Source organism: Arachis ipaensis, chromosome B02, assembly GCF_000816755.2.
Source record: "Arachis ipaensis cultivar K30076 chromosome B02, Araip1.1, whole genome shotgun sequence".
Classification (NCBI taxonomy): Eukaryota; Viridiplantae; Streptophyta; class Magnoliopsida; order Fabales; family Fabaceae; genus Arachis; species Arachis ipaensis.
In genome coordinates, this window is record NC_029786.2 from 11,265,041 (window position 1) to 11,283,548 (window position 18,508).

General features: G+C 37.7%; 3 protein-coding genes across 7 annotated transcripts in view; 2 read left to right on the plus strand and 1 right to left on the minus strand.

The window, feature by feature from the left end:
- The window catches only part of LOC107626881, a 113,542-nt gene that overhangs the window by 77,088 nt on the left and 17,946 nt on the right, over positions 1-18,508 (plus strand). The gene's annotated exons all lie outside the window — the stretch shown is intronic.
- The window catches only part of LOC107628196, a 36,147-nt gene that overhangs the window by 10,652 nt on the left and 6,987 nt on the right, over positions 1-18,508 (plus strand). Inside the window, exons 4-6 of the mRNA XM_016330977.2 lie at positions 751-1,283; positions 1,386-2,577; positions 2,712-2,963. Coding sequence (XP_016186463.2) covers positions 751-1,283; positions 1,386-2,577; positions 2,712-2,963 — 1,977 coding nt within the window. The remainder of the gene's footprint in view (positions 1-750; positions 1,284-1,385; positions 2,578-2,711; positions 2,964-18,508) is intronic.
- Positions 11,814-15,706, minus strand: LOC107628194. Of its 3 annotated transcripts, none has more exons than XM_016330975.2 (2): positions 15,358-15,696; positions 11,814-12,372 (listed from the first exon to the last, which is right to left on the minus strand). In XM_016330975.2, the coding sequence occupies exons 1-2, from the start codon at positions 15,620-15,622 to the stop codon at positions 12,263-12,265; spliced, it is 375 nt and encodes a 124-aa protein (XP_016186461.1). In that variant the 5' UTR covers positions 15,623-15,696; the 3' UTR covers positions 11,814-12,262. The 3 variants fall into 3 exon arrangements, 2 of the variants coding, with proteins under 2 accessions (XP_016186461.1, XP_016186462.1); XM_016330976.2 differs by having other exon boundaries at positions 11,815-12,372; positions 15,344-15,694; XR_002357080.1 differs by lacking the exon at positions 11,814-12,372 and adding an exon at positions 12,379-14,955 and having other exon boundaries at positions 15,344-15,706.

Here is an 18,508-nt window from a genome sequence, read left to right on the forward strand (position 1 = left end):
CCGTTGTTGCTGTACCTGCCACAACTGCCATTGCTGACACCTCTGGCCGGTGACCACCGTAGACCACCTCTACCTCCACTGACCACCACAGGCCACCTCTATCGTCGACAACTACCTCCTTCATCCACCTACTACCGGTCATTCTAAATTCAAAATTTTGAATCCTAAATCTAAAATCTTAAACCCTAAATTCTAAATCATCTCTAAATTTAAATATTAAACCCTAAACTCCAAACGCCAAACTCTAAATTCTAACTTTAAGCACTAAATTCTAAACATAAATTTTGAATATTAAATCTTAAATTCTTTGGTTTGAATTTTGGATTTTTTTTATTATTTCTAGTTTTAGATGTTTTGTCTTCTATTTATTGTGAATTGTTGGCTATTTTATTGGTTAAAAATGATTATTTCTCCCTACTTTTTTTTAAACAAGTTAGATATTACTTTTTAGATATCATAACAATTATTGAATTTAAATTGCATTTTGTATGTTGCCCAGTAGCATACACATATACATTTTGTTTGCTCCTTTGATTTCAAATATTTTCAGGCACTATTTGCAAGGTAATCAGATCCCATATTTTATTTGTAGTATATGTATTAACAGATTATAGTATAAATCAAATTCCAATATATTGTTACTTTAAACTTGTTAAAGTACTATGACAATTTTCTTTTCTCATAAAATTGTTGTGATTATATATCATATCATATTGTATTCAATACTTATATTCTTTTTGTGCAAAATAGGTGGGAATAACAGATGAGAAAAATTCTGATCTTGAACGGCTAGCCATTGACATTGCCAAGAAGTGTCACGGGTTGCCCATGTCAATAGTTACAACTGCAAAGGCATTGAAAAATCAAAGCCGCTATGTTTGGCAGGAGACCCTTAACACACTTGAAAGACAAAAGCTTGCAGGAACACCTGAGTATTCTACAAAGTTGAGTTATGAGCTTTTAGCAAATGAGGAGCTCAAGCTTATCTTTTTGCTTTGTGCTTGTATGGATCAAGATGCATTGGTCTCAGACTTAGTGAGACTATGCATTGGTTTGGGTTTTCTTGAAGGCGTCTACACAGCAAAGGAAGCCAGAGATCAAGTGCAAATGTTGCTTATTCATTTAAAAGAGTCAGGTTTGTTGTCTGACAGTTACTCAAATGATCGTTTCACAATGCAAAACCTTGTTCGCAAGGCAGCTTTGTTGATAGCATCAGAGAATAATGTGTTCGTGCTGGCAAAAAGAAAGCTAGATGAATGGCCTGATGATGATAAACTTGAAAGGTACACTTCTGTTTTCTTACATCATTGTGATGTCAACACTGAGGAGTTTCCTAAAAGTTTAAAATGTCCTAATCTGAAAGTCTTTCATTTTCACAATAATAGTCAACATTTCGAAATACCAAATGACTTTTTCCGAGAAATGAAAGAACTTAGAGTGTTGGTTCTGCTTGGCATTGATCTCTCCAAAATGTCTTCATCAATGAAATGCCTAAGAAAACTCCGAAAGCTTTGTTTGGAGCAATGCATTAACCTAGATGAGGAATTATGCAACAGTATTGGCACGTTCATGAAGAATCTAAGAATTCTAAGCTTTTCTGGATCTGATATTAAAAGCTTGCCTACTAAATTGAAGGGTTTGTCAAAGCTGCAAATTCTTGACTTAAGTAATTGCTCCCAACTAAAATCAATTCAAGCTGGTGTAATATCTAGCTTGACAAGTTTGGAGGAGTTGTACATGAGAAACACTTTGGTTGAATGGAGGATGGATAATAGAGAGGAAACTGAAAACAAAAATGCTAGTCTTTCGGAGTTGGGACATCTAACTCAAATAACAAATGTTGACTTTCAAATCCCAAGTGTTGCCCATTTGCCAGAAAACTTATTCTTTGATAAGCTGCATAGCTACAAAATTGTAATTGGCTCGTCAAGTACATTTTTGGAGCCAGATTTCAAGATTCCGGAGAAATATCAACTGTTGAGGTATTTGGCAATACTGGAGAAAGATGTTGGCATTCATTCTCAGAAAGGGATCAAAATGTTGTTTGAAAGAGTTGAGAATTTGTTGCTGGAAGAACTCAACGGTGTCCAAGACATCTTTTATGCACTGAATTTGAAAGGGTTTCCATGTCTTAAGACTTTGTCCATTGTGAGTACTCTTAGCATTCGATATTTGATCAACCCACAGGAGAGGAAGCATCCTGAGAATGCTTTTCCGAAACTGGAGACATTGCACCTCTACAAGCTCGATAACATGGAGCAACTATGCTCTCGTGTGTCACTTTCATCCTCCTCATTTTGTAAACTAAAAGTTGTCAAGATTAAGCTTTGTGGTTTATTAAAGAATGTCTTTGTAATGTCTATGGTCAAGCTTTTGGTTGCTCTTCAAACAATTGAAATTTTAGAATGTAATTCTCTAAAGGAGATTGTCTTTGTGGAAGATACACAAGATTCTAACACGTCGAAGCCTCTTAAGTTTCAAGAATTACGCACTTTGACATTAAAATCATTACCTGAGTTTCATGGATTCTGTTCCATTTCATCTACAGCGCAACAAAAAGTATTGTTCGATGAGCAGGTCAGTTCAGAACTATAGAACAAATTTATTTTTCTTTTACATTTTAAATTTTAGTTAGTCAACATTTACATATGATGGTTTTTTTTCTCATTTGACATAAATTAATAGTTATTATTATTTGTGCTTCTTCATAGGTTGAATTCTCAAAATTAGAGAGATTGCAGTTGTCCTCTATCCAAATCCACCAAATATGGAATGGCAAAAATCCTCCTTTTGGAAAATTGGTACACTTGGAAGTGAATGGTTGCGGTAATTTAAAAAGTTTGTTAACATTGTCTATGGCTATAAATATGAAGACTCTCCAAAGCCTATCTGTCAGCGAGTGTGACAAAATGGGGCAGATTCTTCTCAACGAGAACAGCAATGATATTGAAAGTGAAAAGAAGGTATGTACGTAATTTGGCCATTGATTTGATATAGTTTTATTTCATAACAACGAATGAATAAGATTCATATATCATTACAATAAAAATTTGCATTCTTGACTGTTACTAGTGTAGAAGAAACAATAATTTTAGAGTAGTAGTATTTATTTTTTGACAAATAATAATTGTATAAAAAAGTATTTAAACATATTTTGGACTACTAATAATTATTTTAAAAAAGGCATTTGGTATTTTTAATGTTCAATAATTGTATATGTATGGAAAAGTATGAAAACAATGTGAATACTAAACAATGTGAACAATGGATATGTATATATATTCAAAAGTACTTTTCACGCGGACATATTAATTGTTAAAGTAAAAGTTTTTTTTGACAATATTATTATTATTATTATTATTATTATTATTATTATTATTGATGGTAAAAATCAAGTGAATACTTTTTTTTTTAGAATTTTAGCCGTCAAGACTACTAAATACCTTTTTATAATTAGTGATATCCAAAAATACATTTGAATATTCTTTTTGACATAATTATTAATTGGTAACAATATTTTTTTTAACAATTTGTAATCGTAAATAATATTATATCAAAATAATAAATTTTAATAACGACTACTAAATACCCGTTTATAATTAGTGATATCCAAAAATACATTTGAATATTCTTTTTGACATAATTATTAATTGGTAACAATATTTTTTTTAACAATTTGTAATCGTAAATAATATTATATCAAAATAATAAATTTTAATAACGATGAAAGTTTCTATCTTTCTAATCTTAAGTCCTTGGATAATTCCTATATTTCTGACTTTTCAGTATGGGTTATGGAGTTGTTCATACCTTGATCCAATGCCAAGGCCCAAATCCAAATAATATAAAAAGGCCCAATCCATAAGATTGGTCTTCCCCCGTAACCGACCTCCTCGCAAGAGGTCGGGATCGACACAGACTCCATCACAAGGAAGTCGGAAAAGAGGGTTAGCTGGCAGATAACACTCATTCAAATAAGTAACTGCCCCTAAAATCTCTCAACCCACTTCCAAGAGTCAAACCTCAACTTCCCTAAGATAAAGGGACGATTATCCTCCTTAAAAGGTGAAACTACTCCAACGGTGGCTATAGGTTCACAGAACTCTAGTAGATCAGGGGAGTTCAGCCGACATCCTTTTCAAGCCAGTGTTCGACAAGTTAGGGTTGGATGAAAAGGAGTTAAGAGCCTACCCCGACACCCTGTATGGACTAGGAGACACGCCAATAAAACCACTAGGATTCATACCTCTTCACACGACTTTTGGAAAAGGGGAAAAATCCAAAACTTTGAGCATCGACTTTACAGTCGTCGACGTAGGGTTAGCATATAATGCCTTAATCGGCAGGACTACCCTAAACCGGCTCGGAGCAGTGGTATCGACTCCTCATCTTTGCATGAAATTCCCAACACCTGAGGGAATAACAACCATACGGCGGGACCAGAAATTGGCAAGGAAATGCTACAATGAAAGCCTGAACCTGAGAGGAAAGGGTAAGGAAGTTCATACCATAGAGCTCGGTGGGGTCAGAGCAAGAGAAGAGCTGCGGCCGCAATCGAGGGAAAAACTGAGGAAGTACAGGTCGGAGAAGAGGAAGGGAAAAATACCAACATATGAGCAAGCCTAGATGGAGACCTAAAGCAGAGGCTAATAAAGTTCCTACGAGATAATTCTGACCTCTTTGCCAGGAAAGCATCCGACATGCCAGGGATAGACCCCGAACTCATGTCCCACAAGCTTTTAGTATACCCCGGATCGCGACCTATACAGCAGCGCAAGCGCAAGCTCGGACCAGAATAGGCTCAAGTGGTAGAGGAACAGGTACAAGCTCTCTTAGAAGCCGACTTCATCAAGGAGGTCAAGTATCCGACGTGGTTGGTAAATGTAGTGCTGGTTAAGAAGAAAAACGGCAAGTGGAGAATGTGCGTCAATTACACCGACCTGAATAAGGCGTCTCCTAAAGACCCATGTCCACTCCCTAGTATTGATACCCTAGTAGACTCTAGCTCAGGATACCAATACTTGTCGTTTATGGATGCCTACTCGGGATACAATCAAATCCCAATGTACAAGCCTGATGAAGAAAAAACATCCTTCATCACGCCTAGAGCAAACTACTATTATGTGGTCATGCCTTTTGGATTAAAAAATGCTAGAGCCACGTACCAAAGGCTGATGAATAAGGTGTTCACTCCTCACCTGGAGAATTTAATGGAAGTCCACGTGGACAACATGCTGGTAAAAACCAAGGAGGAGACCGACCTCTTGACAGATCTCTCGCAAGTCTTCAACACCATAAGGTTGCATGAGATGAGGTTGAATCTCACAAAGTGCACTTTCGCGGTAGAAGCTGAAAAATTTCTGGGATTCATGCTGACACAAAGGGGGATTGAAGCGAATCCCGACAAATGCAAAGCAATCCTAGAAATGAAAAGCCCGACTCGCCTAAGAGAAGTCCAACAGTTGAATGGCCGACTTGCCGCTCTCTCCAGGTTTTTGGCAGGATCAACACTAAGATCCCTTCCACTCTTCTCTTTACTAAGAAAAGGATGCCAGTTCGAATGGACCCCTGAGTGCAAGAAGCATTCCAGGAGTTCAAAAGGTCTTTAAGCCAACCTCCAATTTTGACCCGACCTATAGTCGGGGAAGAACTCGTCTTGTATTTGTCCATAGCAAACAAAGCTGTAGCATCAGCTCTAATACGGGAAGACGTGGTCGAGTAGCATCCTGTATACTTCACCAACAAAGTTCTACAAGGCCCTGAGCTAAGGTACCAAAAGCTGGAAAAATTTTGCATACTCCTTAGTGGTAGCCTCACGAAGGCTACGAGCTTATTTTCAAGCTCACACAATAAAAGTTCGGACGAACCAGCCCATGAAACAAATCCTTCAGAAGACGGACATTGCGGGCAGAATGGTTCAATGGGCAATAGAGCTCTCCGAGTTCGACCTAAAGTACGAGACTCGGACGGCAATTAAAGCCCAATGTCTCACCAACTTCATAGCAAAATACGCAGGAGATCAAGAGGAAGAATCCACTACATGGGAACTATATGTAGATGGATCCTCAAACAAAATAGAAAGCGACGCAGGCATAATACTAGTCAACAAAGGGGAAACACAAATAGAAGTCTCCCTCAAATTTGAATTCCCAGCTTCCAACAATTAGGCAGAATATGAAGCCTTGATTGCAGGACTAAAGCTGGCCGAAGAGGTCGGTGCAACAAAAGTTGTGATATTCAGCGATTCTCAAGTGGTGACTTCTCAAATAAACGGAAAGTATCAGGCTAAAGACCCCAACATGAAAAGGTACTTGGACAAAACTTTGGAGCACCTTAGGCGCTTTGCAGAAACTGAGGTCAACCATATAACTCGGGATCTTAACAGCAGAGAAGACGCTCTCTCCAAGTTAGCAAGTACCAAACCAGGGGGGAATAATAGAAGTCTGATACAAGAGACTCTCCATGGGCCCTCTGTGGCAAAAACGGAGGCAAAGCAAGATGTCCTTGAAATCTCTGGATTAGACCTCGGATGGATGAATGCTCTAATCGAATACCTAAAATTCGACATCCTACCCCAAAAGGAAAAAGAGGCTAAGAAAATCAGGAGGAAAGCACAAAATTACACATTGGTGAAAAATATCCTCTACAAAAGGGGAATATCAACACCATTACTAAAGTGCGTCCCGACATCAAGGACAACTGAAGTCTTAAAAGAGGTCCACAATGGTATCTGCGAAAACCATCTCGGAGCCAGATCGCTAGCAAGGAAAGTCATCCGAGTTGGGTTCTACTGGCCGACCTTACAAAAGGATGCCACAAAATTCATGAAGAAGTGCCAACCATGCCAACTTCCACGTTGCACCCCCCGAGGAGCTTATAAGTATAACTTCTCCATGGCCATTCGCAAAATGGGGATTGGATTTGTTAGGACCATTCCCCAAGCGCCTGAACAAGTGAAATACCTAATAGTGTGGGTAGACTACTTCACGAAGTAGATCGAAGCAGAACCATTGGCCACCATCACCGCCCAGAGAAGTCGCAAGTTTTTCTACAAAAACATTATCACAAGATATGGAGTACCTCACTCCATCACCACTGATAATGGCACTCAGTTCACCAGCTCAACCTTCAAAAACCTAGTAGCCAGTATAAAGATCAAGTATCAGTTTACATCAGTAGAACATCCGCAAGCAAATGGACAAGTTGAGGCAGCCAATAAAGTCATACTGGCAAGGTTGAAGAAAATGTTGCAAGATGCAAAGGGAGCCTGAGGAGATCCTACAAGTACTTTGGGATTATCGGACTACACCTCAGTCTGCCACAAGGGAAACACCCTTCCGACTTGCTTATGGCATAGAAGCTATGATACCAGTGGAAATCAGCGAGCAAAGTCCAAGGGTGAACTTCTATGACGAGGTCGGAAATGTACAAGGGCACAAAGAAGAACTTTAGTTACTCCCCGAAGTCCGAGAGCAAGCCCAGATAAGAGAAGTAGCGTTGAAATAAAGGATGGCAAATAGATACAATAAAAGGGTCATTCGAATAAGCTTCACCCTAGATGACTTGATTTTAATCAGAAATGACATAGGAGTCAACAAATCTGGGGATGGCAAGCTCGCTGCCAATTGGAAAGGACCATACAAAATTAGAGAGGTCTTAGGAAAAGGCTACTATAAGGTGACCGACTTAAACGACACCGAGCTACCTAGGTCGTGGCATACTTGTAATATGAAAAGGTACTAAAAAGCGAACTCCACTCCCTGGTGTACTATTTTTCCAACTTCGTGGTTTTTTCCCAAAGAAAGGCTTTTCCTGAAGGGGGGGAGGGGGGTTTAATGAGGCATCAAAGTGGAGACTAAGGGGCAACAAATTGTCAAAACCCTTAGTAGCAAAAAAAGTACCTTTACAAATAAATAAAGATATTTTTCTTTCAATATATCTTTATAAAATTCCTTCTAACATTATTATTCTACGAAACGTGCCGACTTAAGCTCGACAAAATATGAAAATCCCGTGAACCAACCTAGATAGTCGTCAGAATAAAACGACGAGGTACAAGTCGGTGTAAAGTGGTTATAAAAGTAGGTCATAAAAGAACTCGGAGATTAATCGACTTGCAAGTCGGAAATCCCAAGAAGAAACGAAATGCATCGCAAATATAACCTAAGTCACGGAAATTCAATAAAAGAAAATTGAGTACGAGGAATACGGAAAAGAGAAAAGAAAACCTATTGAAAAACCAAAGTTGTCCCAACTCTTTGAGAAAAGTTCAAGGTAACTTAGACAAAAGGTTTTCAAAAACCAAAAAGATAAAAAAGATTTCCTAAAAAAAAAAAAAAAAAACCTAAATAGAAAGGCATGCACACAACACAGATAGCCTAAAACCCTTATCCAAAAAAGGGTATTTTTAAATTTTGTTTACGGCCACAAAGGGCAAAAAATTGTCAGCAAGCAACCACCATGAAATAAAACATAAAAATTGTTTAAAAACAGGGGACCCACAGGCCGGGTTCTCATATAGCCATAAATCAGTTGGAAGAAGGAAGATCATCACTACCAGGACCAGAGAGAGAAGTCGGAGCAGCATCAGGACCAGGGAGAGAAGTCGGAGCAGCACCTGGGGAAGGCAGGACAGGCTGATCGGGACCCTGATAAGGAGCTCCTGAAGAACACGGAATGTCCTTCAAACGGGGAGGGGACTCCATTATTCTTTACCCCTGAGTCTTCAGTTCGGAGTCCGTCTCACGCCTAGGAGGATAAACGATGGCCCCGTCAACCACGATCTTGTCAGGGTCCAGTGGAGAAAGATCCAGGTCAGGTGCAATAACCCCGACCTGTTCCTTGAAGATCCTCCACGCCTCCTCGGTCCCCTCAGCAATAGAGTCCTCCAGATTCTGGAAGGCCTCCCGACACCCCGCCAATTCCTTCTTCAGCTCCAGGTTCTCTCCAAACAGCCTCACGTAACTCTGTTCCGCCTTCTCCTTCAGACCCTCCGGCATGGCTTACTAGCCCAGCAACCTCTTCTCCCTTTCCTGGAGGCGATCCCTCTCCTCCTTCAACTCAGCGACCTCCACCTTCAGCCTCTTCTCCTCTTGATATAAGAAAACCCTCCCCTCTAGCTCCTCGACCTTCAGGGATGAACCCAAAGAACTGAGGGGAGTCTTTTCAAAAATATCCAGAAGTTTTGTACACACCCCCGCCGCCCGAACGCTCCCCTGGACCAGAACATTAAGGTGGTTTCGAACGGAAGCATCATCCATACTTATACGAGTATGAGGATAGATATGATTCCGAACGAACTGAGGCGCATTAGACTTGGCTTCACCCTCAAAAGAAGAGCCAGACTCTAAAGTCTTGCACTTCTTCTTTTCTGGCTTAGAGAAAGATCGGGACGGAGGAGATGGAAGAGAAGAAGCCGAGGAAGATATAAAAATAGGTCGGGAGGGGGTCCCCAAGTTGTGAGGAGGAGGAGGAGGGGGAGGAGGAGGAGGAAGAGTGCCAGCAACCCTGGCGGCACCCACCCTGGCACGAGACCTTGATTTGGCATCCTAAACTCTCTGATAGGAGGAGCTGGAATTATTCTTCGCCATTTCTGCAAAAGCCATTAGGTAACAAAAGAATCATCATACAAGTCGGAGAAAGCAACTCGGATGACAATCAGGTCAGAAAACAGCATAAACAAATATAACGCTACCTAATTGAGCCTGTACAAAGGTCGGAGACCCCTGGAGGAAATTTTTAGTGTCAAGGTAAGGGACTCTCCCCCATACTTCTCGGAAGAACCCCACAATGGCCGCCTCTACCTCATCCAGGTCATCCAAGCTATATTTTTTCAGGGGAGAGGCCTCTAACCAATACAGGGGAAAGCGAGGAGAAAATTTTTGGTCCAGGAAAAAGGGGTGGTGACCCTCTACAACTTGAACTTTAAAAAAGAAGTTTTTGAAATCATGGAAGGATTCATCAAAAAGAGTAAAAACTCTCTGGCCTTGTATGGCCCAGAAAGACACCCATTGCTGTTTGTTATTTTGCCCACTAAAGGGCTTGGTCATGTGAAAAAGAAAAAAGAAAATCTTCAAAGAGGTCAGAAAATCCAATGCATGGCTGATGAATTGATAAATCTTCAGGAAACCCAAGAGTTGGGCTGAAGTTGAGTGGGGGCGATGCGGAAATGAGATAAAACAGCTATCTCGAAGCCGGAAAAAGGAAGAAAAACCCCCAAACGGGTGAAAAGACTTTCATACATAAAGAAAAAATGAAGGTCTACGTCAGAAGCTCTCCCAAAACAAACCCGGTCTTCTGGACCCGGGGCAACCAGTTCGTACTTCGGCTTGTCCTCATCAAGAGCACAAATGTTATGATGAGTGCGCAGATCGGTAAGATAGTCGGTATCTACCAGGGGGCTCTCCCCAAGAACGGTGCAATCAACCCATAAGGAAAGAGACTCTAGGGCAGACATCTATTTTATAAAAAGGGTGACGAATCCTACAAAGAAAAAGGAAAAAGAATCAAAATAGGGTCTCTAAGGATCTAAGGCGAATTTCTTAAACAAACAGAAACACTAGGTCTACAACCAGCACTCCGCCAAACAAAAACATGCAGGAAAAAGCACTTTATAAAAAGGGGAGTAGAGAAAGAAACTGACCTTTGTTACGCAAAGGACAGGTGCGACGAACAGCCAAAAGCACTTAAGAAGGAAGGAGTTCTCTTCTTTCGAACACAGGGTGCAAAGCAGAAAAATTTTCAGAAACGAAACAAGGAAAGAGAGGGAAAGTATTTATAAACACTTTAGGGGTATAAGGGTAAAACAAAGTAACCATTTAAGAGATACACCGTTACCAATGTAACTACTCCCTGCGTGTAAATGCTCAAACCCCTGAAGAGACGCGACGTTTGATTAGACGCGACGGTTGAAAAATTTAAATCACGTCGGTTCCTGAAAAATCACGTCAGTTCCTCACCACGTCGGCTAGAATTCCGAGCTACATACTCGAGCCCAACTCACAAAAATTTGGACTCAAGTAGGGGCACTGTTCATACCCTGACCCAATGCCAAGACCCAGATCCAAATAATATAAAAAGGTCCAATCCATAAGATTGGTCTTCCTCCATAACCAACCTCCTCGCAAGAGGTCGGGATCGACACAGGCTCCATCACAAGGAAGTCAGAAAAGAGGGTTAGGTGGCAGATAACACTCATTCAAATAAGTAACTGCCCTTAAAATCTCTCAACCTATTTCCAGGAGTCAAACCTTAACTTTCCTAAGATAAAGGGACGGTTATCCTCCTTAAAAGGTGGAGCTACTCCAACGGTTGCTATGAGTTCACCCCTATAAATACACTGACACCCCTCAGGTATCTCTAAGTTTCCATACTCTCTAAACTTGCTTAGACCCTTGCTGACTTAAGTATCGGAGTGTCTTTGCAGGACCACCCCCATTCATTCACACGCACACAAGTCGGGCGGGGGCTCTCAGACACAAGCCTGGTCAGAGGACCCTTCCTTCAAGCGATTAGGCCAACCTCATAAGTTCAACCCATTAATCTCCGATTACCCATCGTAACAGGAGTAATTCTAAATATTATAGGAAAAGACTTTGATGAATCTTCTACGGTGGTCTCGAAAATACTTTCACATGATGTATTATTGTTACTGCCATAGTACGATACATCAATATTTAACTTAATATAATTCTCTTGTGGAGATATTCACTTAATGAGGGGTTCTGACTTTGAATTAGTCTTGAGATGAGGAATACTCAGCTCTATACAATTAAAAATCTCATTGATCCTAGTTTTCATAATAGCAATGGTGGATGCTAAGACAGTGATTTTACCTTTAAAAACCAATTTATTACGAAAGTATTAGAGACGAATAAAAACTCCAAACAAATAGGATCATTGATCCTTGGTAGAGGGATTGATGATAAAACAATCTTTGAGATTGTGAGTGAAGAAATTAGTATTCTTCTTGAAAGGATTAATGCTTGCTAAATCACAGTTGTAAAGGAACAATCCTTAAGAATATGAAGAGTTGTCTCTTCATCCTAGCCGCATTTTGGACATTTTGTTGAAGTGTTCGTATGTCTTTTACGTCTCTCTATTTTAGAAAGGATGGCGTTCTGATTTGTTAGCCACATAAATGATCTAATCCTTTTTAGGTCCTTCTAATTCCAAACTAGCTTGAACATCCACTCATGGTAGTAACGACTTCTTCCAGCGAGTTGTAGCAATCTTCAAAGTGAAACTACCATAAGAAGAAAGATCACACCATTTCTACCTGAGTTATTCCAGGGAGACGGAGGGGGATGCACAAAATCTGATCAACCAACTCAGCTAGCAGCCAACTCCTTAGACTATCTTTATCCCATTCACCTGAAATAGATAAGAAATCATTTAGAGATACATTCAAATCACTAGAGTCTAGAGGTTGGATGACATGCTTTTTCAGCTTTCCAACTTTAGGAACCCAGTTATTTTTCGAAAGTTGATCTTTTCGCCATTGCCGATATGCCACGTGGAGTTCCTTTCCACATCATTCCAAGCTGCACAAACTCCTTTTCAAAGATTGGACTCGTTCATTTTCCTTCTGACATCTGGGATAATGTCATTTTCACATCTGTACTTGGCTCTCAGAGCTCTAACCCACAAGTTATCTTTCATTTCTACTAGCTCCAACTGATCTTCATCATAAAAGCTCGATTAAGAGAACTAGCATGTTGAATTCCCAAGCCACCAGCAACCTTTGGTCTTGACACTTTTTCCCAATTTAGGAGATGCATTTTCTTTGACTACTCTGAAGTACTTTGTATAAAGTTCCTACATTTTCGATCAATAATATTACAAGTAGATATCGGTAAAGTAGCAGTTTGCATAGTATAACTAAGAATAGTAGAAATGATAGATCTCACTAGGGTAGTTCTTTCTGCTAAGGACAACGAGGAGGCTTTCCAATTATTGAGACTTGAGTTCATGGTGTCAATGATCCCCTAATAAGTATCCTTGTTAACCTTAAAAGAGGAACCCCAAGATATTCCCCAAATTTTCTGTTCCAGCGAATTGAAAGTCTTTACTAATCTCAGTACGAAAACATTATGATGATACACATTATTATAAAAATAGATTTTGGTCTTTTCATTATTGACTCGCTGCTTAGAACTAACACAAAAATCTTTTAACACATTGCTTATCATCTCAGCTTGTTCCATACTAACCTCGGAGAAAAGGATAAGGTCATCGGCAAAGCATAAGTGAGAGAAGTTAGGACCACCACTGGTTAAGTGAATCAGTTTTTAAAGATTGTGTTCAATAGTCACATTAATAAGTTGAGATAGCCGCTCCATGCATAGCACAAAGATATAGGGGGAGATAGGGTCTCCTTGACAAATGCCTCTAGAGGAAAAAAATTCATCCAAAACTTTTTCATTCCACAAGACCCTCATCCTTGCAGTAGTGATACTAGTATAGACTAGATGGATAAAGTGTTGGGGAAGGCTAATATCCTCCAAAGTGTCTTTGATAAAACTCCATTTCAATCAATCATACGCTTTTCAAGATTAATCTTGATCGCCATCCATCCCTTTTTTTCCTTTCTTATTTCTCATTGAGTGAATGTCCTCTTGGGATATGATAATATTATCTGAACCATGACGACCCAAAACAAAGCTGCATTGATTGGGAACTACTAACTTTTCCATCACCCTCCTTAGTCTTCTAGACAAGATTTTCTTAATAATCTTGTAAGAAACTTTACACAGACTAATCGACCGCATTTTCTTCAGGGAGGTAACTGATTCTACTTTCGAGATAAGAGTAATAAGAGTTTTACTAATCTCTTCCACTTTTTAGGGAGTCACAAAAATACCTTTAATCAAATTGCAGAGGTCAGCCCCCTCTCTTTCCTACTTACTTTGATAGAAATCTGCTTGGATACCATCTTTACTCGGGGATTTAAGGGCCCCATGCTAAACAACAATTCTCTGATTTTTTCAATGGAGGTATTGAAGACAACAAGCTCAGAATGACTAAGTGAAGAAAACACATCTTTGAGGATAAAGGGAACATTTGGCATATCATTTTTATATAAATTTGTATAACAATTAGTGGCCATTACCTCAAGAGCCATCTTTTCCAAAATCCAGCAGTTACCATGCTCATCTTGAAGAGTTTCAATTTTATTTCTTCTTCTTCTAGTTGTAGTTTTACCGTGAAAGTGTTTTGGTATTTTTTTCTCCAAATTCAATCCATTTGTATCTAGATTTTTGGAACCAAAGCAACTCTTCTTGCTCCAGAATTTTCTGATACTCTTTTCACAAATTTATTTGTAGTTTCTCTAAAAATTTATTACTACTGGTATTGAGACTATTAGTGATCTCATGAAGTCTCCTTAAGATGCGGTTCTTCCTAAAATGAATATTCTTGAACACGTCGTGATTCCAAACCCTTAGAGCTTTTTGGAAGTTATAAATACAGTTTTCCAAAAGTCCTTGTACTCTTAATTATTGCTAAGAAAATCTTCAAAGTTAGAATGATTTAACTAGGCTGCCACAAATCTAAAAGGTATGTACCTCTATTAGGTGCAAGAGTAGGAGCAAAGGTCAGAAGGAGGGGAGTGTGATCAAATTTTAGCATAGAGAGGTGTTAGATTCTAGCTTTAGAAAAGACAATTTTCCAATTCAAATTACAGAGGCCTCTATCTAGTCTCTCCACAAGGTCTCTCCTTTTCTAGGTAAAAGGCTATCCAACATAACCCAGATCCAGTAACCTACATTCAGAAATGCAATCCTTAAAATCAGAACACGCTCTATGATACTGCAGTACTGCCCCATGGCGCCACCTTTGCTTTCATAATCATGCATCAGAGAATTAAAGTCTCCCAATAGGCACCAAGATAAACTGATATCGAATTCCAGAGTTCTCAAATTATTCCACAAAGTTTTGCGCAGGAGTCTCTGCGAACTGCCATAAATAGTAGTGAAAAGCCAAGAAAGAGATGATCCGCTAGCTAATTGAAGATGGATAAATTGCATATTGTGACATAAGACATCTACACTCCAGATACCCTTATTACATAAATACCAAAAACTACCAAAATGCCCTTTCGCTTCCACAATAAAACTCCTATCCAAACCCATTTTATCACGAACAGCTTTTCCCTTATCACCACTGATGTGGGTCTCAATCAAAATAATAAAACTAGCATTGTAATCTCTTTCGAAGTCTCTAATCAGAGATGAAAAATTCTATTCTCCAACACCACGGCAATTTCAAACCAGAAAATTCATGATAACTAATGAAAAGGAGAAAGAGGTCGAAAGACCTAACCAAATTAAACTTTAGCAGTCACCTTTCTAGCATTACCACTTCTTTCTGGAGACATCCGCTCTTTTTCCTTCTGGGTGCCTCTCAAATTCTTCGTACTTTCATCAGGAGGTTTTTCTGTCGGAACCACTTTGTCCTTGAGCATTGCTTTACCAGACGTATTCCCTTGCTCAGTAGAAGTGCTGGGAGCCTCACACATGGGAACTTGGTTCTCGGGCCTGCTCTTCAGCATTTTAGAGACATCAAAAGCTTTCCATTGTTGATTCTGCATAATTCTCATAGTCTCAAGCATGTCTATTTCCATGGGTTCCACCTAATAATTTTTGGAACGAGAGGTGCGAGGGAGGAGCTTTGATGTAGAAGAATAAGAAATGATAGGAGTTCTTTCCAGTTTCCATTACCTTCTCAATAAGTTTTTGTTTGGGCTTGAAACGTTTTCCTGAAAAAATTGGCCTAATCTTAGTTGTCATATGATTTTTTGTCCTTTGAAGATTTTTTCCTGCTCAAATTCTTTTTTGGATAGACATTGAACTTTCCATTTTCACATGGGCTTGGGTCTTAGTTGGCTCACTATGCATGGTGGCATCTTCATGTGATTTCTCATGTTTTTCCATTTCACACGCATCATCAACGTTATTCTCAAATAGGACATTGAATCAGGATCCTCTTTCCATATTATGTTTAGGTATTGACAATTTTTTCTCTCTACTATGATGGGATTCAATCCTACTCGAAACCACCTTCTTATCCAGATTACGTTTCTCTTGATTCATTCAGATGTACCGTTTCACCATCATCTAAGGCCGAAAATCTGGAGAATTTTAATTAATGTGCTAGTATCATGTCCAGAATTGGGATCTTTGATATTGTCAATCTTATCATTAATGGAGGCAAGATCCTGGCTAATTTTATTCCCTTCGATCTCAACAATCGTCTCCTCCTCCCAATGGGTGGCTGGGCTAGCCACCACCTTAGTACATTATTCAAAATGGTGGCCATACTTCTCACAATTGAAGTAGATAAGATGCAATCCTTCATAATCAACATTGGGAGTCCTTCCCAAAACCAATATCCTTGGCAACAATTTATTGGTTATATCAATTTCAATGCATATTCTAGCAAATTTTCCTCTAAGATGGATAGAGATAGCATGATCTATTTTTATCATGGTCCCAATAGCAGATCTCACCTGCCATAAGAAACATTTGCTATGATGTTCAATAGAAATATTTGGAATATAATACAAACCCAAGCCACTAGAGAACAGTCTTTCTCATCTAAAAAATGAATCAATAAATAATCACGATCCATATCAATAACACTAATCATACCTTACTTTACCTAATCTCTATTGAGTCGCTGCTCCAAAAAAACCAGATGTACTCATTTGTCAAGTACTTTGACAATAAGCGTCACTTGCCATGACTTGTACCATTCATCAAATTCTTTCTTAAATACAGAAATCACAGGACAAGGATCAAACGATTTGTCCCGTTTAGTGGGATCCTCCTCCTCTTTATACCACTGGTCTTCCGGATTAGGAGAGTCCTCCGTAACCATGTTTTGGTTGACATCACTCCTTTGGTTCTTGATTTCAAAGATTGACAAAAGTAAATTGTTATACGATGATTTTTGTGTTGTGGGAGATTCAACTATTTTCTCTTCTGTTATCCCCATGCTATCATCGTTATCATTGATATCAATGATCTCTCGTGCTTTAACCTTCTTTGTGCTATGTTCCACTTGATCTATCTATATTCGTGGACATATTCAATTCAATTCAATATGTTAGATTTTTGTATACTTCATGCTTTTCATTTTAAGAATAAAATAGAGATTTGAGACCAATAAAGCTCTTTTATTTAAAAGTGAAGAAGTGAGTAATTAAAATGAAAAAGGTAAGAATTTACTCACTTTTAAATCAATATTTTACGTGCTATAATTTTTAAAAATGTTATTTGTATACTAAAATTAATTACTAATGTATTTTTGTATAAATATATGTGTAATTTAAATTATTTTTAATGTATATTTGTATTCTAATATATATTTTATATTAATAATTAATTTTAATAACTAATTTTAGTATACACATAGTATAATTGTATAAATTTAATTATAATTAATCTCAGTTTTATCATTTTACAATTCTTTTTATGTTAGAAGATGTTTTGCATGAGGCACTCATATATTTTATGGAGTAAGCTAAGAAATTTTTTATTCCACAAAATGATCTTATTTATTAAATTAAAAAAAATTAGAGAGAGAAAAATAGGAGGTACACAAATTGTGTAAAAGAAGAAAAATCTTTTTCCATAAGAAAAAAAAATCTCATGCACCTTTATTTGTGAAAGAAAAATTTATAAGTAACATTTCTTTTTCTTTTTTTTTTTTACCTTCTTTCAATGTGTATATTTAAAACTTTATCTATCTATTTATAATATATTAAAAAATATACAATTTACAATCATTTCTAAACATTCACGTTACTCTATTTTGTTACATAATTTTTTTTTAGGTGACATTCTTAGATATTTGACATTATTTTATTTCATCACATAATTTTTTTCTTAGATAACATAATATTCTTTAATTTACGAAATGATACTAAAATTCTTTTTCCTTCATTTACTTTTTTTGAGATAAGAGAAATTAAAGTAATTCTATTATCGTTCTTAGATATTTCACGTCATTTCATTTTTTCATATAAAATTTTTCTTAGATAGCATATAATTTTTCCATATAATATTCTTTAATCTACATAATGATACTAAGTTTTTTTCCCCTACTCTATGTACTCTTCTTAAGAAAATTTAATGATGATAGGTTATGAAAAAAAAGTTAACATTAGCAATACTTATTAAAATTTATTTAAAGGATAATTATTTCAAATAAATTTTAAAAAATCACAAGAAAAAGTTTATATGTGCTAATTTATTCCTTTAATATGAAATATCGTTACTTGGAAAAAAGAATTTAAATTGAATTTTATCATAAAGATAATCTTAAACAAGAGACCATAAATTTAGCACAATTATAATATTAAAATTTCTCAAGAATAAGAGAGAGTTCTCTACAATGTGTTAGTATATATTTTTCACTCATACTTAATATTTTTTTATTATGTCACATTATACTTTTTTTCAAGGTGGCATAATCTAATTTTTTTTTTTTTTACATTATGACTTAG